This window comes from Diplotaxodon limnothrissa, linkage group LG9, assembly GCF_057381915.1.
Source record: "Diplotaxodon limnothrissa isolate DT_005_m linkage group LG9, D_limnothrissa_male_GT1.1, whole genome shotgun sequence".
NCBI classification, from domain to species: Eukaryota; Metazoa; Chordata; class Actinopteri; order Cichliformes; family Cichlidae; genus Diplotaxodon; species Diplotaxodon limnothrissa.
The window spans coordinates 11837310-11858887 of NC_140604.1; the positions used below are offsets into that span (position 1 = coordinate 11837310).

A 21578-nucleotide genomic window follows, 5' to 3' on the forward strand; every position below is an offset into this window, starting at 1 on the left:
CCCTGTTTCAGGAAGCCGGTTTAGTGGAAAAACTGAGTAAGTATACCCTGAGTTAACGAAAACTCTGGGTTTTCGGTTTCACAAAGCGAGTTCAGCTGCAGCCTGAGTGAGTCACTATGACGACACACTCCGTGAAGCTAACCTGCCCCCTAACAGGTTTACCACAACTAACCCTGACTGTCTCCGCCCCTTTGTCGGAAACCTGACAGTAGGAAGTGTCGGACATGGCGTGCCACTTCCTTGAAGAGCCAGTAGATCGTGAAGCCCAAATTCTCCGCAGAGCTCTCCGCCGGGAGAGAGTGATCAGAGCGCGTTTGGACATTTTATCATTTCCTGATGATTTTCTGTGCGAACGTTACCGTTTCTCAGCACAATCTATAATTTATTTGGATAACATCCTCAGGCCATATATTACGCATGTGACACATCGCGGACATGCTCTCAGTTCATTGCATATTATTTGTATTGCACTTCGGTTTCTTGCAAACGGGAGCTTTCTGTATAATATTGGTGACGCTGAGCACGTTTCCAAGGCTACCGTCTGTCGGGCAGTCAGGAATGTTACAGTTGCACTGAAACGTCTCCTGTACTCGTCTGTGGTGTTCCCCGGTCATAGACCCACAAGATTTATCAAAGAGGGATGCCACAAAATTGCAGGTATCAGGATGACCAAAACTTAATGTATGATGTGGTGATACTTGGACTACTACTTAAATTGCACATTTATTTTCAGGGTTCCCAGGCGTGATTGGCTGTACAGATGGCACTCACATTCCAATCATTGCTCCTTCAGTAAATGAAGGAGACTATGTGAACAGGAAGTCTTTCCACAGCATTAATGTACAGGTACATAGTTCCCTGTAGCATGTCAAACTAACAAATTATTTCATTATAGTAATGGATGCTAATTTGTGTTCTCTGCACTGTGAAGATCATATGTGATGCTGCCAACATTATCACAAATGTGGAAGCCAAGCGGCCAGGCTCTGTCCATGACTCACAAATATTCCGTGAATGTACACTGAGCACAAAATTTGGACATGGTGAGTTGAGAATACTTTAAAATATATAAAGACCAATTGCTTCAGGGACATTTGAACTGAAGTGTACCCTTCTGTCTTAGGAGAGTTCACTGGCTACTTGCTTGGTGATAGGGGGTATCCATGTTTACCCTATTTGCTTACCCCTTACCCTGACCCTGAACCGGGCCCACAGCAGCAATATAATCTGGCTAATTGCAGGACAAGAGCCAGAATTGAAATGACTATCGGAATGCTTAAGGCCCGGTTCCAGTGCCTGCAAAGACTCAGGGTCACCCCAGAAAGGGCATGTGACATTATTGTGGCATGTGTGATTCTTCACAACATTGCCACAATTAGAGGAGAACACTGTCCTTCTGAACCAAACATCAGCAGTGATCCAAACCATGAACATCCTGACCCTCCCACGGACATACAAGATGGAAGAGCAGTCAGAGACACCATATGTCACAATCATTTCTTTTGACCCATCACCTCAACATGTTGAAAGAAGAATAAACAGATTTTTTGTTCAACTGGCTTTATTGGTCGCCTGTATTTCCTGTACACAAAGTATTAAAAGATGTAAACCTCATAAAGTGTCTCTGTTGCTTCCTCCTCTGTAACAGCTGTCAATGTTTCTTCATTATTTTCCTGTAGTAAAGAAATAAACAACATTGCTGTTCTACTGTAAACTCATATAATCTGTGGAGTATTACTCACAACTGCATGTTGGTCTGGCTCAACAGGAGGCTGCACCAGATGCAGTACACCATCACCATCAACTGATAGAATATGAGGTTTATACAGGTCACTTATAACTTACAAGGGACCAAATGGCAATTAACAAACATACCAATCACCTTACACTTCATTGTCATTATGCTCTCAAAGACAACCAAGACTGAGGGAAGGCAAAATCAGTAGGAACATAACTTCACTACAAAATAATCCATTATGGTAAAGAGTTTATCAAATGAATGTGTCGCACTGCAAAGGTGACTGTGAAGAAAGGATGTACGCACATCATGTATTATTTTGAATTTACCCCCTATGTAGGCACTTGTGTCTTGCGGGGTTATTGACTCAGAGGATGTCCCCGCAGAGATGCCTTCGGCCACAGGGCGCCCACTGTTTTGGCTGAGGGCCAACTGCTCAGCCTCTGTGAGTGGTGGTGGTGGAGGACCCCCACCTGTTTTTCGGGCCTCCGCTTTTTTTCTGTTGGCTATAACGGGCCACATTTGAGCATACAGAGTAAGCAAATATGTACTTGTAATGTGCTCAGATAATTTCAATAAGTGCTTACAGAAAGAAAACTAATGTAGCCTCTAACTGCAATTGATTTACATCGGACAAACAGACCAAGCACTATGGCTCATAATACAATTACACCTCACCTGTTTGGACTATATTTTTATATTTCATTTTTACTTGCTGCCAGGCACGTTTGGGGCCTGTTGGGTTGCACCTGCGCTCACATCACATCACAAAATAAAATGTATAAAATAACAAATAAAATAACATATGACAAAATAACGTGTTAAATGGGTGGAAATCCCTCGATCAATGTTTAAATTAACACTCACGCATTGACTCTGTCGGCTATGTTTTGCCATGCATGCTTTTGCAGCTGTGGCTGTGTTACTTTTTTCCGCGGAATTTGCATGTTATCGGCATATGCTGCCATCAGAATTTCGGCCTCAAGCGCTGTGAAATACATTGACCGCGCCTTCTTTCCCTCCGTCTCCATGGTGACTCGCTTAATCTGTGCTCCGCTTATCAGGGCTTTATGTATCCTCGTCCGCGCGCTTCACTTGGGGTTAAAGCAACTCCGCGTTGACTGAACTAATTGTTATCAGCCTTTCTGAAACGGAATATTCCGAGTTGGACAGTTCGGGGTTACTCAACCGTGAGTGTCGTTTTTCACTCTGAGTTTTCCAAACCGGCTTCCTGAAACAGGGCCCAGCTAGCCAAACTTCAGTAACCCTACAAACGTTACTGCTGTTTAGTTTTCTGTCTTCATTTATGCTGGAAGTGATAAGAAAGCTGTATGTTTTAATTTGTTTCCAAAACCCCGCAGTCAGGACATGCTATATTGTATTTAGATAGAAGCTAGCGAGCTAACTCCCTGCTAACTTCTAACTCCGTTAAATGTCATAAATTCCGTTTTCATGGATGCCTGGATGCTAAACTCAATTGTTACACCTGGTAGAGCAGAACGCTGATCATTTTATTAAAGATGAAAGACTTTAGACAGTTTTTCAACTCTCAGTAATGCCACAGTGATCGTTTGATATATGGACCTGCAGCGGAGTTTAGACCCAGACACGGCTAGTGACGTCAGACTGAACAACCGGATAGACACAATGAAGAGAGGACAGGAAAGCAGGGGCAAAGACAGAAGACACGCGGCGAAGGACGCAGATTGGACTCGAACCCGGCCTGGCTGCTCTCAGCCCTTTGGCATGTGATCACCCGCTCAACGCATTGAGCTAAGCTGGCGCCCAGGTTTGCTGCTTTTTAATGCAGCTGTTCACACTTTTTTTTTTTTTACTTTTTGGAACTTTTTGGTGCTTTTTCCGAACATCCAATCTGACCAATCAAATGCTGCATTTGGCAATAAGTTTGCTGTGTCTCAAAACACAGAGCAGTACTGAATATCTAATGATGTGGAAATAGTAAAATAAAACTATTTTACCTCAGGCGCACAGCTAGACGCCGCTCCTGGTCAATCAGATCTCTGAAATGATTCCTCTGCCCGCGCAGATGTGGTCCCAGCTCTGCCAGCAAGAACTCAAGCTGCCCCGCTGACATCCTGAAATATGTATGAAAGTTTTCAGTTTTTTGTGGTCAGTTTGTAGTCAGGTTTGTATTCACCGAACACCTTTGAACAGGCTTTGGATGCATGCAGGTAAAGTGTCTTTAGAGCTAAAGGGAAACGGGATGTGAACATATCTGACAAACATTTAGCTTTTTGTTAGCTTTTAAAATAATTTGCACGAATAAACAATGACAGATGCAAAGATTTCTGCTTGCTCTACTAGAAGCCTGAAAAAACTGGTGCTTGCTCTCAAGACATCAGACTGGATAAAATGCTAAAGACTGTCCAAAGAAACGACATTGAACTAGCATTCATATACAGAGATGTGAATCGTTAACAAGATGAAAGACATGAGCAATATTGGCAATATTGATTCTAAATGAGCAAAAACCTTTATTAGTTATATTTATGTACAAAAACATAAAATTTATGACAGAGCCCAGGTTTTAGATGTGCACAGGGGTTTCACTGCATGGCAGGTATTCCCTAAAGAAGAAAGCCAAGGTGTTTCAGTCTTCCACCACGTCATGTTCACTTATGAGGTCTTCCTTGATTTCACGGCGCTCTCTATGTGCATGTATGTGCTGGCGCGTCTGCTTACTGCTGGCCAGTTGTGAGCAGCCTGCTGATTCAGGCACTGTGAAGCTCAGCTGGAGTTAAATAATCTGCCAGAAAAGTGAGGATTTGGCAGATCAGATGTGTGTATTTGGGAACATCACTTGTTTTGTGTTTTTTCACGTTGTGTGAAAACCATGCAAATGTGTGATCACATGTGAAAAACGCTCCCCCACTGATGTGAATGTCAACCATTCAGAGAGGCTGAAGACAAGCATGTGTGTGAGTGAAGGATCTGCTTGTGAGGCTGGGACTACATGTGTGAGCGACTGTGTGTGTGTGTCCTGAGGGGCTGCGGTCCGTGGAGGTTGATGTGATTTACCTGGACAGTGAGGATGACCTTACTTCTAACCTTACTCTGCTGAGAAAAAGAAATGAAGGCAAAACTCAGACGCTTGTTGTTTGTTGTGAATATTTGCTCTAGGATTACACAGAGACTGATGAGCTCAAATTAAGACATGGAGTGAAGCTGCGATGTTAAATTAGCTGTCAGCTATCACACTAATTTCATGCTGGAATACAAGTTCTTGAGCATCAAACAGCCCTCAAACTTACAGATAATTAGTTAATTAGTTATTAATAGCACTTTCAAAATCTTGTTTTGGTAAGGAAAATCCCTGCTTGTTTCCAGTTATCAGCACATCTGTTATTAATTGGAATAGATAGAAACCAAAGCTGTTTTTACTTGGCTAGGCTGTGGGACATTTTCACGATAGATGGAAATAACTAATATGCGAGCATAGGGAGAAACGAGAGAGAAATGCAAGCAAGCTGGTTTAAAAGCTACCACATAGGTACATTACACACACGCACAGAGATACACGCTAAGTGCTAAGTAACTTGATCGACCTCTGTCAGTCAAAGTGGCCATGTCCTCGAGTCCAGTATGAAGGTGGATGAGATAAAAAAAAGCTCTGTTGAGTTGAGCCTAGTCTATAGTGCTCCTCTTGGAAAAACAAATGTGTTTGGCACAATAAAACACCGGGAGAGGTTTAGTAAAGATAAAAAGATTTTTAAAAAGTTACTTTATACCTATTCTGTAAATGTGTTTTGTGATCATCAATGGTATAAAATGTGGATGTAGCATCTGAAGGCCACCAGGTGGCGATAGCTGTGTTTGCAAAAACACTTCCAGTCCTGTGGACGTCAGTGAGAAAACCGCTTCCTGTCTCGACCTAATGAGTTTATGGGCTCAGTCACTCATGTCGGGTCACACTGAGTAACGTCCATGCTGTGTTTCAAATTGGAAGATGATCTAATAATGTGCTAACGGCTAACAACTTGTCAACCACAAGTCTTTTAATAGTGAGCTCGCTGTTTCACGCCCCCTTCTGGCCACACCCACTGCTCATCAAAATAGCACCTTAGAAACCTGTTAGTGACATCACGGCAGCTATGTCCATGTTTTTAATGTTATGAAGTCAGGAGTGTGCGGGGACTGACTCGCTTTTGGAGCCAGTCTCTAGTGACCACTGTCAAACCTGCAGTTATTTAAGAGATCTGATTTTTTGAACTTTTGAGCTAAACTGGTTCCCTGGTTCATTTTTAAGTCCTTGAGTCTGACACTTGATTAAACCTGAAAGTCCCTGCGGTTTGACTCAGAAGCCGTCTCAAAGAGCTGAAGAGGAGGAACTCTGCAGTCTCTGAGGTTTCTGAGACTGCCTCTTGTTGTCATTTAAAAGAAGTTGTTTTTGCCATAGAAATAATGGAAAGCAGTGTTAGCTTGATGCAGAGAATGGCTGTCTAAATGACGCAGGCAGCAAAACACAGGGAAATGGCCGACGTGTGCTGCATTCCAATCAGCTATACATCTGTATATCCAAACACACTAATGATGTATTATGGGCCTTAATGAGCCGTGGCACTGATTGTCAAACACGCTCTCGCTCTCTCTTTCTGTGCCAATCAGGTTTTTATTCTCCCCTTTATATCTGGATTAGATTTTATGCACCAGCTGCATCCGTCAACTGGATGTACTCCCAAACAAGCATACACCCACATCCACGTGTGTGTGTGTGTGTAGACACAAATAACAATAATAAATCTCACGCCCAACAGCACAGTCACAAAACACAAGAAGCAAACTGAGATCAATTAGTCTAAGTAACACGTGTACTCCACCCCCCATGTCTCACTTACACCTACACCCGATATAAACCAGAGTGCATCGTGTTCACTCTCTCTGTGGTGCCGTTTGATGGCTTTTTCTTCTACATTGTTCCACTTTAACAGTAAATGTTTGATGGGAAAAGCAGTTGAACTGGAAGAGCTTTTTGGTTTTTCTTGCTGAAAATACAAACAAGATTTTTTTTTGGACGTACTGAAAGTTTCTTGCTTTCATTAAAGTTTCATCAAGCGCGGCCTCTGACAGAGGCAGTGGAGAAAAAGCAAACAAAGCGACCGATTGATATGAAAAAAAGACATTTGTAGATGAGACTAACAGAACTTTATAATATTGTTTTGCATGTTTTAGCAGAGCTAGTTAGTTTTTTTGTTTGGGCCAAAAGATAAATCGGAGCTTTAAGTTTCTCCTCTGCTGCAGCGACTCACACACAGAGCATCCTTCACTTTAACACCCTCAAACTCATCCTCTTAGACACAGTCTTTGTGCAGAGAGCAAACCCAAGCTGTTCCAAACACAGGCGGCTTCAAGACAGCGAGCGTCGCAATCGTTGAAATAACTGCTACAGCAGCGAGAGAAGAATGCAGCCGACGCCAACACGCTGCAAGATGCTTTCACACCTGTTTGTTTGGTGTGGTTTAAACTGGCCCCTCAAGTGTTACACCTCTGGTTTGTTTTACACAAGAAAAATCTTAAATGTGGAGTTTGCCAGACAGCTGATCGTGTAGATGGAAGTCTATATGCAAAGCATGTAATATGATGAGCTTCATGTGTTCCACAGTGGTGCCTATTTTTAGCTGGCAATCGGTGATTTAGAAATAAAGAAAAGGAGAAACAGAAAGGAGGAGTAAAAGCAGAGAGCAGGAAACTGGGACAGCGTGCTGGGCTGTGTGTGAAACCAATAAAGCTGTTGACATGTTATACGTTCACAATGCATCAACCATTTGCTTGATCTGCTCTCCGCCACGAGAGGAAGGAAAGGATGAGCGAGGATAAACAAAGAAGAGGCCGTCGATGGAGATCAGAAATAGGCTCCGATTGATCTCCAGGACAGATATATGGGTTACTATTGATCTTCCTCTAAATAGAGCAAACATGGCACTCGTGTCATTACAATCCAACCAGTGGCGTCGCTGTGTGAGCCTTCATCATCTGCTGCTGCAGTACAGTACGTGTCTGCTGCTGAGCCCGTGACCTCTGGACACCAAATCTAACGCTTGATCTTCTGTGTGTGTGTGTGTTTTTAACTTTGAGTTCTTACAGTAGATGCTGCTTTCACGTAGGATTTCGATGTGTGTTACAGTCTTACATAACATCTTTACTTTGCTGACCAATTAAGTTTTGCACCAAAATCATGCCGTCTTGTAAAAAGTCCCATTTCATTTATGGACATTTTCCTGACATTTCTATTATTAGCGGCGCGACTGCAGATGGATGTAATGCTGGCGAGCCTTCCAAAAGTCTTGTGCAGATGGTCAGTTTAGTTGCGTGTGACTCATGTAGTCAGCGGAGCCAAAACAGCACAGCGCTTCGCAGAACTCGTCCCCTAAAATCGCCTGCCAGCTACAGCTGGAGGGCCTCCAGAAGCTCGGGGCCGAGTCGCAGCATTTGAACATGTTGTACCTGCCAACACGCTCTCCGGATGTCAAGCCCTTCATTCATTATTAGAGAGAAAGAGAGAGCGCTACATCAGCTTTGTCTAATAACTGTACGCATGTCGCCAGCTCTTTATTATCTCATTCGCGGCTCTGTTTAGATCGCAATACCAACATGCATGCCCATTTCTGTATTCATAAAACAAGCAAGAGCACTGCCTAGACTGCATTAAAGCATTAGTGCTGTCTAAAGTCTGAATCCTTATTATCATCCTTCTTTGCTTGATAAAGGGCTAATTATTGTCTAACCTTCACGTACCTGCTTCAGGACTTGCGTCTTCTGTGTGACAACTCTACATCCAGTGTGTGTGTGTGTTTGGATTTTGCCACTAAATTAGTTTTATTAGTGTTCTACCTGTCCAAACCAAATAAAAGAGCGTCTGACAAAAACATGTGTCAGTGCCCTCAGAGCAGTGATCTTAAATAGCTGCGCGGTGCTTGACATACTCTTTTTTTCTTTTTGTGTTTTGCCTGGATTTTGTCTGTCAAGCTGTCATAGCTTATTTGTGAAGGTTGAGGTGGCTTGCAGGTGTACTTGTAAACAACAACAATAGCACATTCTACACGCATGTTTAGGGTGTGAGGGATTTAGAAGCACCAAGTAGCCCAACAAGCCATTTAATCCCCCCTGACACACACATAAAGACCCCAGTCCTTCACTGGGCAGCTACTTCAGTACTACTGGTTTGATTTGAAATGCCTCCTTTGCATCCTCCCACTCTTTATTTTGCGCATTCTCAATGTGTTGCTGCTCGTGACGCATCAGGATTTCACAAGATTTCCATCATCACGTGAAAATGATAAGCAGCAGACGACTCATCTATCAGACATCCTTTCCAGCTGATACTGGTATTAAAAACAACCCACAGTTCTGCACATATGTCACACTCTCTGTCTGTCCTCTCTGTGTGCCTCTTAGAGGTGGGCCGATCGATCCAGATATCGATAGTATTGATACTGACGCTGGTATCGGTCTCAGATCGATACTAGCGTGATGAGATGGATTCATTGTTTCTGTCCTCCAAGTTCACTCTGTAGCCTGCTGATTTATGTTAAACTAATTTTTGGGAAATCAAAAAATATACCTCAAACATGCACTATGAAAAATGTGTTGACTGTCACATTTATTTTATTTATAGACTATAGCACATTTAAACAACAGAAGTTGAGCCAAAGTGCCGTAGAGACGCCCACATTTATATTCCAGGTCCCCAAAACCCCAGACACGAAAAGCTGATGTAGCTGAAAGATGTGTTTTTTTTGTGTAAAGTAATTGTGGAAAAAAAATCACAGTGATTCGGTGTCCATTAAAATTAGATCAAATTTTGAAAATCAGTGATGATTCATCACATAAGTCATACCACACTGCTCTACCCTACATGAACTGCCTTGATAGAGTAAAAGTACCGGTATTGTATCGGCAGTACTGGCCCTATGTTTACTTGGTATCGGACTGATACCGAAATCTGCAGTATCGCGCAGCACTAGTGCCTCTGTTTTCAGGAGGGGGGAAGGGAGCCGTGTGATCAGTATTGATCTCAGAAAGCTCCCAGGCAAATTTATCTGTATTATATCTGTGATGTGTTAGCGTGAGTGCAGGCTTGGCCTCAAAAAGGAGGTTTGTGGGCCGTTTGGCAGGTTTCAAAAACGGAGAATAAACAGAGTTCCCCTGTTGAGTTTTGACTCACATAACATATCTACATTCAGCCAGCTGAGTTCAGTGGTAATTAGTCAATCTGGTCTCACACACACACACACACACACACACACACACACACACACACACACACACACGCACACAGGTAGAGATGTTTAAACACACTGGAAGCAGCTTTAAATGACATATCACACTAACAGCCTCAGCTGACACACAGTTTACATCACACCTACTGACAGTAGGTCATGTGACACTGCTTTGTTGTTGGTGTACTGCTGCAGCTGTTGACTGGGAGCCAAAGCAATATTTTTTTGTGTGTATTACACTTCTCTTCTCTCTTTCTGTTCCTTGTTTCTTTTCTATTTGATTTAAATATAAAGTGAGTATTTTAGGAGGCAACGCAGTACAAAAATAATTCCACATGAAGATGTAAAAACAACACAGCATATGAACGTGTTCCTGTAAAATATGCCCCAGTTTGTTTGTTGAGCAACACAGAAGTGTTTGAAAATGCTGCCCTCGTGTGTCTGTTATCAGAAATGCACCTTTGTGATGTCCTGAAACGTGTTTTATGTTTCAGGTTATGGACACACTTTCTAAACTCTCCCACACTGTGATTGTACAACAGACTGGAATCAGGTATGTGGAAGTGAAATGTTTTAATACAAAACAATGCATTTCTTTCATTGCATCTTGTGATCTTAGTAGTGAACAATAAAATCTAATGTAATGGATGCATTATACTGCCACTGGAAGCTTGTGAGGTATTTTAATCCTAAAACACGGACTGCTTTCTCCTCTCAGGCCCTTTCCAACAGAGGACAGTGTTGAAGATGAGGACATCTACAACCACCTGGAGGACCTCATAGAGTATGCTCTCCACCCTTTTGTTTCCAGCCATATCCTTAAGAACATTTTAAGATGGATTTCTAATACACATGTTACATTTTAAAAAGTCAGCAACCTTGTGAGTCTTTATGTGCACATGTGTGTGTCATTATGGCACGCTGAGTAAATGTAAAATGAGCATACTCCAACAAAAAGGGGTTTCTGAGCTCTTTTGCAGATGTTTACACGTCTTTCCGGATGTGTGCAGACAGCTTTTGTCAGCATAGCTGCACAAGATGCAGTCATTAAACCTTTCACATGTCAAGATGCAGTCTGGGGTCTGACAGCTCACCGCTGTGATCCCATTGCACCGCAGTCTCTCTACTTTAGTGTTCGGCTTCCTCTTAAAACTCTCCACGCCTGTGAGGATAAAGCTGCCATTTGTTCCCTGGGTGTTGTCTGGAAGGCAGCCATTTTCAGCATCAACTCGCCCCGCTCTTTTCCTTAGTTAGCTACAAGTGGGGTGTGTGGGACTGTGAATTAATCATTTGTTGTTCAAGCCCTGCTCTGCAGACACCTGTTAGCTTAGCAGATTTAAATGACAGATTTTTCTGTCTAAAAATACCCTTTAAAGTTCATAGAGAGGGTGTTAGCTATACTGCGTGCAACCAATGTAGGTCGGTCGGTGTTCGATACCAACTAAAACCAACCTTTTTTTCACCTTTGGAAATAAAGCAGGGACAAAATAATAACATGACATAATCCTCCTCCGTTGCAGACAGAATGTCTGGCACAGTCCCATTCACAGGCCTTCCTCTAAATGCAGCTGTAGGACTATTGACTCTGGCCTATCTGATATGGATTTTTGAATGCATTTTTGTTTAGACTGAATGCGTCAGATGCCAATTCATGGACAGATTTTTTGTCCCTTCTCTGTTTTTCCAGTTCATAGCTCATAACACTGCAGTTTCCTGTCTGTTTCTGATCAGAAATACTGGCACTTGCATGGTAATTGAAGTCAGCAGAGAGCCATAATCCTACAGCAGAAATGCTGTTGGAAACCTTTACAGTGACACAGTGGTTTGGCCCGTGTTTAACGCTGACAGCTCCTACAGAAGGAAGCGGCACACTAAGAGTAGTGACAGCAAAACAGTGGCTTGATAGCAGCCAGCACGGGAGGTTTGATGTGTCAGCCTGGATCTCACTGAACTGAGCCACATTCTCCCATCTGCTCAGCGTTTAGCAGCCATATAACGGACACAACAGAAACACGCGCACGCCGTTCCACACAACAAGAGGTTTCATTTCATTTGGGTTTTTTTAGCCAAGCATACAATGTTGTTGCCCATCTAGAACCAAAATAAAGCTTTATATGTGCAAAGCATTTAGGATTAAGAGCAAATTCTTCTCTCTCATCACTGGAGATTTCATCTGTTCTAATCTGTTTTAATGTGCAAGGCTAACAAAGTGTTTAAATTCACTGCACTAATTTTTGAAGAGATAGTATAAGTTAAAAGTAATAGTTAAGGGCATTATTTCTCTGTATTCTAGATATCTAGTAATGCCCACTAAAACACTAAAATTGAAATAGACTAGCTTGGCTATTAGCTATGAAGCTTTATGCTAGGCTGTTAGCTATGAGGCCTTATGCTAGGCTGTTGGCTATCAGTCTTTGTACTAGACTATTAACCAAACCTAGCATGAAAAAAATAGTTGTTTTTTTTTTACTACTACTTACTACTGTTTCTTAACAAAAGTAACAAAATCCCTCACACAAAAGCTGCTTATAAAACAGGAAGTGCAGCTTAGCATTTACATATTTTGTTTATGATAAAGATGAATTAAAGTAGATTAGATTATTTCTACCTATATCTTCTTTTTACGATAACGTCAAGCTAAGCTGTCTTTCTCTATCATATTGAGACTGAGAAATAGTCTCTCACTCAGAGAAACAAGGTTACAACGTAACCTTATGTTCTGTAGCTCCTTTGTTAGCTTACAGAGGCCCACTTTACCCTCAAGTCCTAAATGAATTTTGACACATTGTCTCGTCTCTGTTTGAGTTATTGCCCTTTACTATAAGACATGACAATAATACATTAGACATGACAATAATACATTAGACATGACAATAATACATTAGGTGAAACAGAGCAGCAAACCACAGAGAGAAATTTTTTTTTTCCTTTATGGTCCACCACCTATGCTGTAGATCTCTTATCCTTGACCTCACCTCCTGCTCCTTACCCTAATAAAACATGCTAATTGTTTACGTCCAATTATCCCCTTAGGTTTCTTTGAACTTGGGAACATTTGGTTCTAAAATAAATGTATGAAAAGTAAAGAAGACGCACACAAACACTGAGTCACATCATGTTAGCCCACCTGCTAAGGCTGCAGTAATTGGCTCCGATGTGAGCAGTCAGAACAGGCTGGTGGCGTCACACATAAAAGTCTTTTCTTGTCTGCGTGTTCCTCAGCCACTTTCACAGCAAGGGATTAAGTTTTGTCCCCTTCTAACAAGATTTGTAGTGTGGTATTAAAATCCACATCTGTAAAACCAGAACCGTGTGTGCTTGTCAAGAGAAGTGAAAACCATTTCATCCCACTCACTCAGGATCAAACAGCAGCGTGATGTAATGCAGTGTCACTGCCTTATTCTTTCATTTGTCCTGCAGTGAGAATGGAGTGGAGGATGAGGAGGACCTTTATGACTGTGTGTACGATGACGAAGAAGGCGGCGAGATCTACGAGGACCTGATGAAGACAGAAGCTGTCCCTCCTCCGGTTTGTCCACCTCTGTAACTTCACTTGAAAATGTGTTTTTTTGTTCTTGTTGTCAAAGACTGCAAAGAAAGACTGGTGAAAGAAGTGATGCTACCATCATATCTGACGTCTTAGGCCAGGGGTGAGGAACTCCAGGGCTCAAGGGCAGGTTTTAGATATCACCCTGGGTCAACACACCCTAATCAAATGACTAGTTCATTACCAGGCCTCTGGAAAACTTCAAGACATGTTGAGGACGTAGTGTAGCAATTTAAATCAGCTGTGTTGGATCAAGGACTCATCTAAAACCTGCAGGAGACCAGTCCTTGAGGCCTGGAGTTCCCCCACCCCTGTCTTAGGTGATGGGATCAGACATGGATGGCACTTCCCTACTTGTGTCTCCAAGTGTTCAGCTGACCACATCTTATTTTAAGCTCAATAAATCTTTTATGGGCAGTTTCAGGCAAAATGTAATGCAATGTGTGGTTTGTAAAAGCATTGGGGACAGTATGGAAAAATAACACCACATCCTGCACCGATGGCATATTTTTTTGTAGGTTCTTGTTTGGAAACCATTTAAAACATTAGTCATTGCAATAAAAATGAAATGCTCAGAATGTGGTATCTGTTTGAGAAAATATAGTTTGAGAAATTGAACTTTTTTGAATTCTGAATGGACGTTTGATTATGTGGAGCTGGTCTTCATTGCTTTGTGGTTTCCATGAAACTTGGAATTGAAAATTTACAAAATAAAAATTGGCCTTCTTTTATCTTTCCATCTGAAATATCCTTCAAAAGAGTTCTTCTGAAACTTGGCAAACTTGAACAAAAGCACTGAAAGAAAGTCAGATGAACCTTGGTGCCAAAGCAGATTCTGAATGCCTTTAAAATGCTGTTTAAATTTCAAATATACATTTTTTAAATTTAAGTGATTATTTATCAATGTATCTATTCAAGTGTATAATGTGTGCGTGTGTGCGTAGGCGTTCCAGAAGCAAGCAGAGACTGACATCAGGAGTTGCTGCTTGACAGAGATCAAGCAGACAGAGGAGAAATACACTGAGACCCTGGAGTCTATAGAGAAGGTACACACTGGCTGACTGGTGGTTGTCATTGTGCAGCCCAGGCTTCCTCACATTGCTACGTGCTGACTGAAATTTTAAGCAGGTAATCTCATCTGCATCCCATGCTGAGTTTGTACGCTGGCGATACTTGGAAACATCGTCTCGTTGAAGTAATCAGAATTATAACTGCCAGTTATTGTGATTTGGTTACATCTCAGAAGTAAAAAAGCGGCCCCCGATCACAGGTTTAATGTGACATGACTGAATTAGTTTGAAGCTGCGGGCCCTCCAGAGTTCTCTGTTAAACCTGCTGAGCGAGTGTGTCTCAGTTAGCTTGAGTGACGAGTACTTACCCACAAAGCTGTTGTGAAAGAACATAGGATGAAGCGCTTTTGGACATCTTTCACTAATATCCAGGTTGCCAGCACTGTTTCATAAATTGGTGTCAGTCTAACTAACTTTATTTCATTAGGTGGAAGTATTATCGCTCTGTTTCCCTTTACGAAGGATGACTGGAAATCAATTTGGCCTCTTTATCACCTTCAATATGAGAAACTGTGAAACTGTAATGTCCTCTTTTCGGGTGTAATGGAAACAAAAAAAAGCGGTGTAACACTCCGCACACCCAGAGAAAGAAGCGAGGTGAAGGATGTATTTATATTTTTGAAATTAGCCGTGAGTAAAATGTAATCCCAGCACTCCTTCCAACAAACGCCCTAACAGAGAGCTCTGAGAGCAGCCGCTCGCCTGTGGATGTGTTCCACCTTACCCGGCACTTTTTACAGGACTGTCTTGGACTACTTGTCTTCTACCTCTTGTGTACGTTCACGTCTGCTAAAAGACCTCGCCTGATTTCCCAGAGGAGCGCCTCAGTAGATGACTTTCGATATGAAGTGGATGGTGGAATTTAGTTTGTGCTCGCCCGCTCCTTTGAAATGTAGAGGTGACTACACTGTGGGAGTTTTCTGAGAGGAAATCATTAAATTGCAAACTCTGAAAATGAGATTATTGTCGTGACCCAGACGCTCCTGCTTGTTTTCGCTGACTGCAGCTCTTTGCAACTTAGCCCTATAATATAATAGCGTCTCACGCAAAATGACTTTCCCACTCTTACTCTAGAGGAACGAGGCTCTTTGTCTTCATTCATTCCCTCTCTGTGTTTCTCTCCTGCAGCACTTTATGATTCCCCTCAACACGTTCTTGTCCCCAGCTGAGATGGAGAAGGTGTTTGTGAATATTCCGGTAAGTCAACGCCTTTGGAAGCGGTCATTGTTGAGGGGGTTGCAAAATTCTCCTTTAAATGGTCTTTTCCCCCACCGACTGTCACAATAGGAGGAATGTAGAAGTGTAAATAATGAAAGGAATGATGGCTTAGCTTCACACCTACATGGCAAAATTCAATAAAAAAAAGATTTTAAACCTTTTTTAAATGTGCATTAAATTAACATTACAAAGAGACTACTACTACTATTTAAGAGCCTTAACTGTCCAAAAACAGGTCATTGTTTTGTGTTGCATGCTAACATGCCAACATACTGACATCAAATATGCTGACTGATTGATTTACGTTCACTGTTTGACTGTGAAATGCTAACAGTGACCAGAAAGTAGCAAGAACACCTCAAGATAATAGCAGTGTCTTTAGTTTTTAGGTAGGTTTGCAAAGGCAACATGATATCAGTTTTGCTGCAGGCCTATACAATAAAAAAAAAAGGGTTTTTTTTAACCTCAATAAACATGAAGCATGAAAATTAAATGAATATAGTTAAAGTCAGAATTTTGGTCAAAGATTCTTATTGTGTGTTGACATATTTGAGGGCGGTACCTCAACATTTAGTGAGCTGTGATGAGCATTTCTAATGATTTTCTTAGTCATAGATCATTAATGGAGTTCTTGGAATGATCTGTAGCTTAGGGGAAAGAAATTGTTAGATGCAGGAGTTTAATGATCAGCACTGAAGATTTGCTCTTGTTGTTGTTCAGGACCTGGTTAAAGTCCACAAGTGTTTACTGCTGGAAATCCAAGATTCAGTCCACCACAGAAGTGCCCAGAACCTTTACCAGATCTTCATCACTTTCAAAGAGAGGTGCACACGGGGAACTTTATCTAAAAACATTGTAGTTTATTGTATTTAGTGTTTTATGTAATCCTTTAACAGTTCTGTAAAGCTCTTATAATTCTTTCTGTACATCCAAGAAGCTGCAAACTTTTATGTATATGCTGTGTTATGACAGGTTTCTGTGTGTTGTGTAAACAGTGTGTAGGTGTGAACCTATGTATCGCACCTAAGATCATCACTGTGAAGACTGAGAAAACATTTAAAGTCCTACATGTTGTGTTTAGACTTCTTTCCAGTCCTGCTGTAGTTTCTTCACTTGTCAAATCTACCCCAGGTTGTTGATCTATGGGAAATACTGCAGCCATGTGGAGACAGCCATCGCCACCCTCGATGACATCAGCAAAAACAGAGAAGACGTACGCATGAAGCTAGAGGTAAATAGTTTTGTGCTCTTCTTAAAGAAGGATGAGTGAGTGGTTATTGTGCACTGCAGTGGAAGCTGTTTGCTTCCACAGCTTCTCAGGATGGTCAGACTACGCCCTCAAGTGTCTACCTGAGACATTGCCGGTGATGACACTGCAGCTGGAAGCAGAAATTACTCTAAAAAGCTGTGATGCTCGAGTTTGCTTGCATTTACTTCTAGAAAGTAAAATAAAACCATTTTTTCAAAGTGAATTTAGTATTTTATTGATCCTTGTCTTTGTGCAGGAATGCTCAAAAAGAGCCAACTATGGCAAGTTCACACTGAGAGATCTGCTAGTGGTTCCTATGCAGCGAGTCTTGAAGTACCACCTCCTCCTGCAGGTACTGTACTCCGTCCTAGTGCATCCTCGCTTGTAAATCTCAGCCCAAGTTTTCTTGAACAAACCTTTGAACCCTTTGCAGTAAACATTTATAGTGTTTAAAATATGTTTTATTTTTGTATCACGTAGATGACATCAGGCCCTCACACAGCATCTTGCTGTCTGTAGACCATCAGAGTTAATATTTTTTAAACCTGGACTGGCCTATAAATACATTTTAAATGTGTATCCCTGGAGATTAAGATACTTTTCTATGTCTGTGTCATCTTTGCTTTGTGTCACTCACTTTGTTAAATAGGCAGAATGATAAGGCGAGGATGCAGTTTGTGGTATAATGTATGGGATAAAAAAGACATGAAAAGATGCTATAACTCACAAATGATTGCGGATTGTCTAATTGAGCGTCCTCTTATTTCTACCTAAGCTCCTGCTTCACAGCTGCACAGTTACTGTTCTCGTGGATGTCTTTGTAAGTGACAGGGAGCTCACCGAGTTTACAGCTGCATCCCTGTGACCGAGAGAGAGAGAAGTTTGTTTCCTTCTCGATTATAAAATCAGTTTATAAGCAAGTGGACTCCCTGACACTACTCCTTGCAACCACCAGAGGCAGTGTTGACCACATTTTCTCTTTTGCTCCCCTCCTCTTTGCCTTCACTGCTCAGGCTCCGGGGCTCTTCTCTGCTCCTGTAGCTCCTTGATGACTGCGAGTCTCAAACGACCCGCACGTAATTGTCATCTGATGGAGACAATCAAGGAGGCGGTGAGAGAAAATAGATAAAGTGAAGTAGGGACTGAAAGGGAGAGCGGCAGACAGAACAAGATAAATAAGCAGCGAGACGAACAAACAGAAAGGGGAAGTATTATTTTGAACCGCTGGAAGCTCGGCCAGAGTCAGCGACAAGTTACTAATGTGTCACCGAAAACGAAAACATTCCCCATTTGGGCCTTTTTAATCATCCAAAACCTTGCCATCCTTGTCTTTTATAATACATTTTGAATGGACCACATATAATGGCCTGTTGAGTTTTTCAATTATTTTCATTTGGACATATTTGACACATTTCACACAATCCCAGAGACAAACCAGTTGTGTTGCAGGGAAGAGTATGCATAAATGTGTGACAGTTAACAATGTCTCCATCATGCTTTCTCCTCTCTTCATGATAGCTGTGTGTGTGCACGTGTTGAATCTATGAGGAGGGTTTATATAGAAAAGCAATTAATATTATAGTCATCTGTGCGTCTGCAGCTGGATGACAGCAAAGTCGACGCGTGCGCTGCTTCTTTCACTTCGAAGCGCTCATTTACTCCTTTTTTCAGGCAGAAATGTGCTTATTCCAACAGGGTTCCATAAAAAGCAACAAGAAAGTAGCGCCAAAAATATCTGTAGGAACAAAGTGATTCTGTTTGTGTCAACATGGGCTGAGATCCCCTCGGAACAGCCGGGTAATAGCTAGCTGCAGCGAATAAAGCATCCGCTGAGTTACTTTCCCACACGGTGACAGCCAGAATCTGTACAACTAATGTCTTGTCACTTCCTCTCGCTCCCCGAGTACCTCTCTTAGCTGGTTTCTTTCTCTCTTTTTTTCTCATCAATCTCTTGCTCTTTCATCTTCGCTGCCTCCGCTCATCACGGGCCCCCTCCCGCTGTACCTGCAGCGACACGATTCCCTGAATGAGTCCATCGTGCACGGGCCCCCGATATCAGTGTGACCACACCCTTACTGTGTATCTCGGGGGCTGCGTGGAGGTGGGAGCAAGCCTTGATAAATAGGCCTCTGTCGTCTTGCTAGTGATAATAATGCCCAGGTCGAGCTTGACTGACACCGGGGATTTCAGCAGCGCCGAGCGGACACATATATCTCCCTTAGCGGCTCAGTGTGTGTGGACACAGTGGGTGTGCGCCCGTGTGAAGGACATGCATGGCATCCTTCCTTATCCTCTGCCGCCGAGGTCTAGATGTCTTGTTTACGCTGCGGCGAGGCACCGCCAAGCAATTTCAGATACTTACTTGCGCACACACTCCTGCAATAGATGAGTGCACACATACGCAGTATCTGATTCACTTCCACAGCGGCCGTTTTCCTGTCGTATCTGGAAAGCTAAAGCCTCCAGTCCACGCGTGGCTTGTGGCATGTGTATATCTCATGTAACCCTTGTTTTATGATTCACAGCCTTTCCCTCCTTTTCACATTTTATCTACTTTGTGTTTGTGGTTTGTTTTTTTTGTCCAACAGGAGCTTGTGAAACACACCCACGATGGCACTGAGAAGACGAATTTACGGACCGCCTTAGATGCAATGAAGGTACGTTTTCTTTTCATATGCTCTTATCCTTGGGTGCACTGAAGGTCCAGAACAGGGCCATTCACCCAAAACGTACAAAAACTAATCCTGAAAATGAAAGAGAAATAAGAGTTTTAAAAAGGTAAGTGCAGACAAAGCTACATGGGCTCTTTTGATGAGAAACGATGAGGCTTCAGTATAAGCCTGAACAGTAGGTGGATGAACTGAAGGACCAGATATCTGGTCCTTCAGTTCATCTGCTGTTTCCACTTTCAAAGTAAATGACAATCGGAAGCAGATTGGCTCAAGACTCAAGCCCAGTACTGAATGCAGATGAAGAAATACATACCCCCAACACTAGTTTCACAGAACAACCCATCAAGAGCTAATAAAATGTACAAAAAAAACAGCTCATATCAGAAAATGTTATTTTGATTTTACTTCACATTGTACTCAAAATTCCTTCTGGTAAGAAACACAGTGCGTTCATGTTTGTTTAGGGTACCTGACATGATAATTGTGTTTTGAGAGCTGAAGGTGGTCGTTAGAAACATGAAGAAAAACATTTCAGAATATAATTGCCTAGTTTGTTCATGTGTTTTGGGGACTCTGGTTCCATTGTAAACAATAAACGCAGCTTTGTTTTGTGTGTTTTGTACCTCAGGGGTCACCATATAATATCTAATAAAGTTACCATAAAAAGTTCCACTTCATTTCACTTGCTCGACTTTTTGTAACTGCAGATAAATAAAGAAGCCTTCAGTGAATGCAGTGTTTAGTCCTGATTTTGTAACCCTGAAAATCTGTTCAGTAAAGCTGAACGCTCAGCTTAATTAAAGTCAAGTTTATTTCATTGCACAAGATCTTTTTGGAACAGAGAGACATAAAACTGCACATAAAAGAAACAAACTCCTCGGCACAGCTGGATACTCTGTACCGTATGTAAGTAAGTTAAAAGATGCTTCTTTGTTTTCCTTTGTGTGTGCATGTGTGTGTGTGTGTGTGTGTGTGTGTGTGTGTGTGTGTGTGTGTGTGTGTGTGTGCATGTGTGTGTGTGCGTGTGTGTGTGTGCGTGTGTGTGTGTGTGTGTGTGTGTGTGCATGTGTGTGTGTGCGTGTGTGTGTGTGCGTGTGTGTGTGTGTGTGTGTGTGTGTAGGATTTGGCGCAGTATGTTAACGAAGTCAAGAGGGACAACGAGACATTGCGAGAAATAGATCAGTACCAGAAATCCATTGAAAATCTGGTAGGGTACAGCTTTCTTTGAGATAATGACTGACAGCTTTTCAGAATGTCTTTCCTCCAGATAACCTTCATTTTTCTCGCCTGCAGAATCAGCGTCTGAGTAACTACGGGAGACCCAAAGTTGACGGGGAAGTACGGGTGGCCTCGGTGGACAAACGAGCCAAGCAGGACAGGTGAGATGCCGCGAATGGCTGGATGACTGCAGTCGAAATGGAATCAGGTGTTACGCTTGTTGTTTCAGACTAAACCTGTGAGATTTGTGCAAACTGAAGCCAGTGAAGTATTATTACTCAGTTAATACAAAGCACATGCTATGAGCATTTAGCTTATGCTGTTGTTCTTTAGGAGCTTAACAATAACATTGAACCAGTCATATAGATGAAACTGGGCTGGGCGTCTTTTTCCATTAGAGAGATTTTGTATTGTTAGCTACGCCTTGAAACTTAAATTTGCCTGTTAAAATAACAGCCAGCCTGAGAGTCTCTGCAAAGCCATTACAGGAACTGCAGAAGCCGGCTGCTTCCAAATGCACTACTTTACAAAAGTCTCGTGTCACCCCTCATTTCTTTATATTTTGCTTCCAAGGAGCCAGACTTTCTTTTGTCTTGAGTAATAGTTCTCCAGGCCTTGTCACTCAGTCC

General features: G+C 42.1%; 1 protein-coding gene across 1 annotated transcript in view; it reads left to right on the forward strand.

Moving 5' to 3' along the window:
* Positions 1–21578, forward strand: part of vav3a (vav guanine nucleotide exchange factor 3a) — a 93559-nt gene that overhangs the window by 35168 nt on the left and 36813 nt on the right. The window contains exons 3-13 of the mRNA XM_085362717.1: positions 10470–10528; positions 10694–10759; positions 13396–13504; positions 14467–14568; positions 15721–15789; positions 16531–16634; positions 16942–17041; positions 17316–17411; positions 19648–19716; positions 20852–20938; positions 21025–21110. Coding sequence (XP_085218843.1) covers positions 10470–10528; positions 10694–10759; positions 13396–13504; positions 14467–14568; positions 15721–15789; positions 16531–16634; positions 16942–17041; positions 17316–17411; positions 19648–19716; positions 20852–20938; positions 21025–21110 — 947 coding nt within the window. The remainder of the gene's footprint in view (positions 1–10469; positions 10529–10693; positions 10760–13395; positions 13505–14466; positions 14569–15720; positions 15790–16530; positions 16635–16941; positions 17042–17315; positions 17412–19647; positions 19717–20851; positions 20939–21024; positions 21111–21578) is intronic.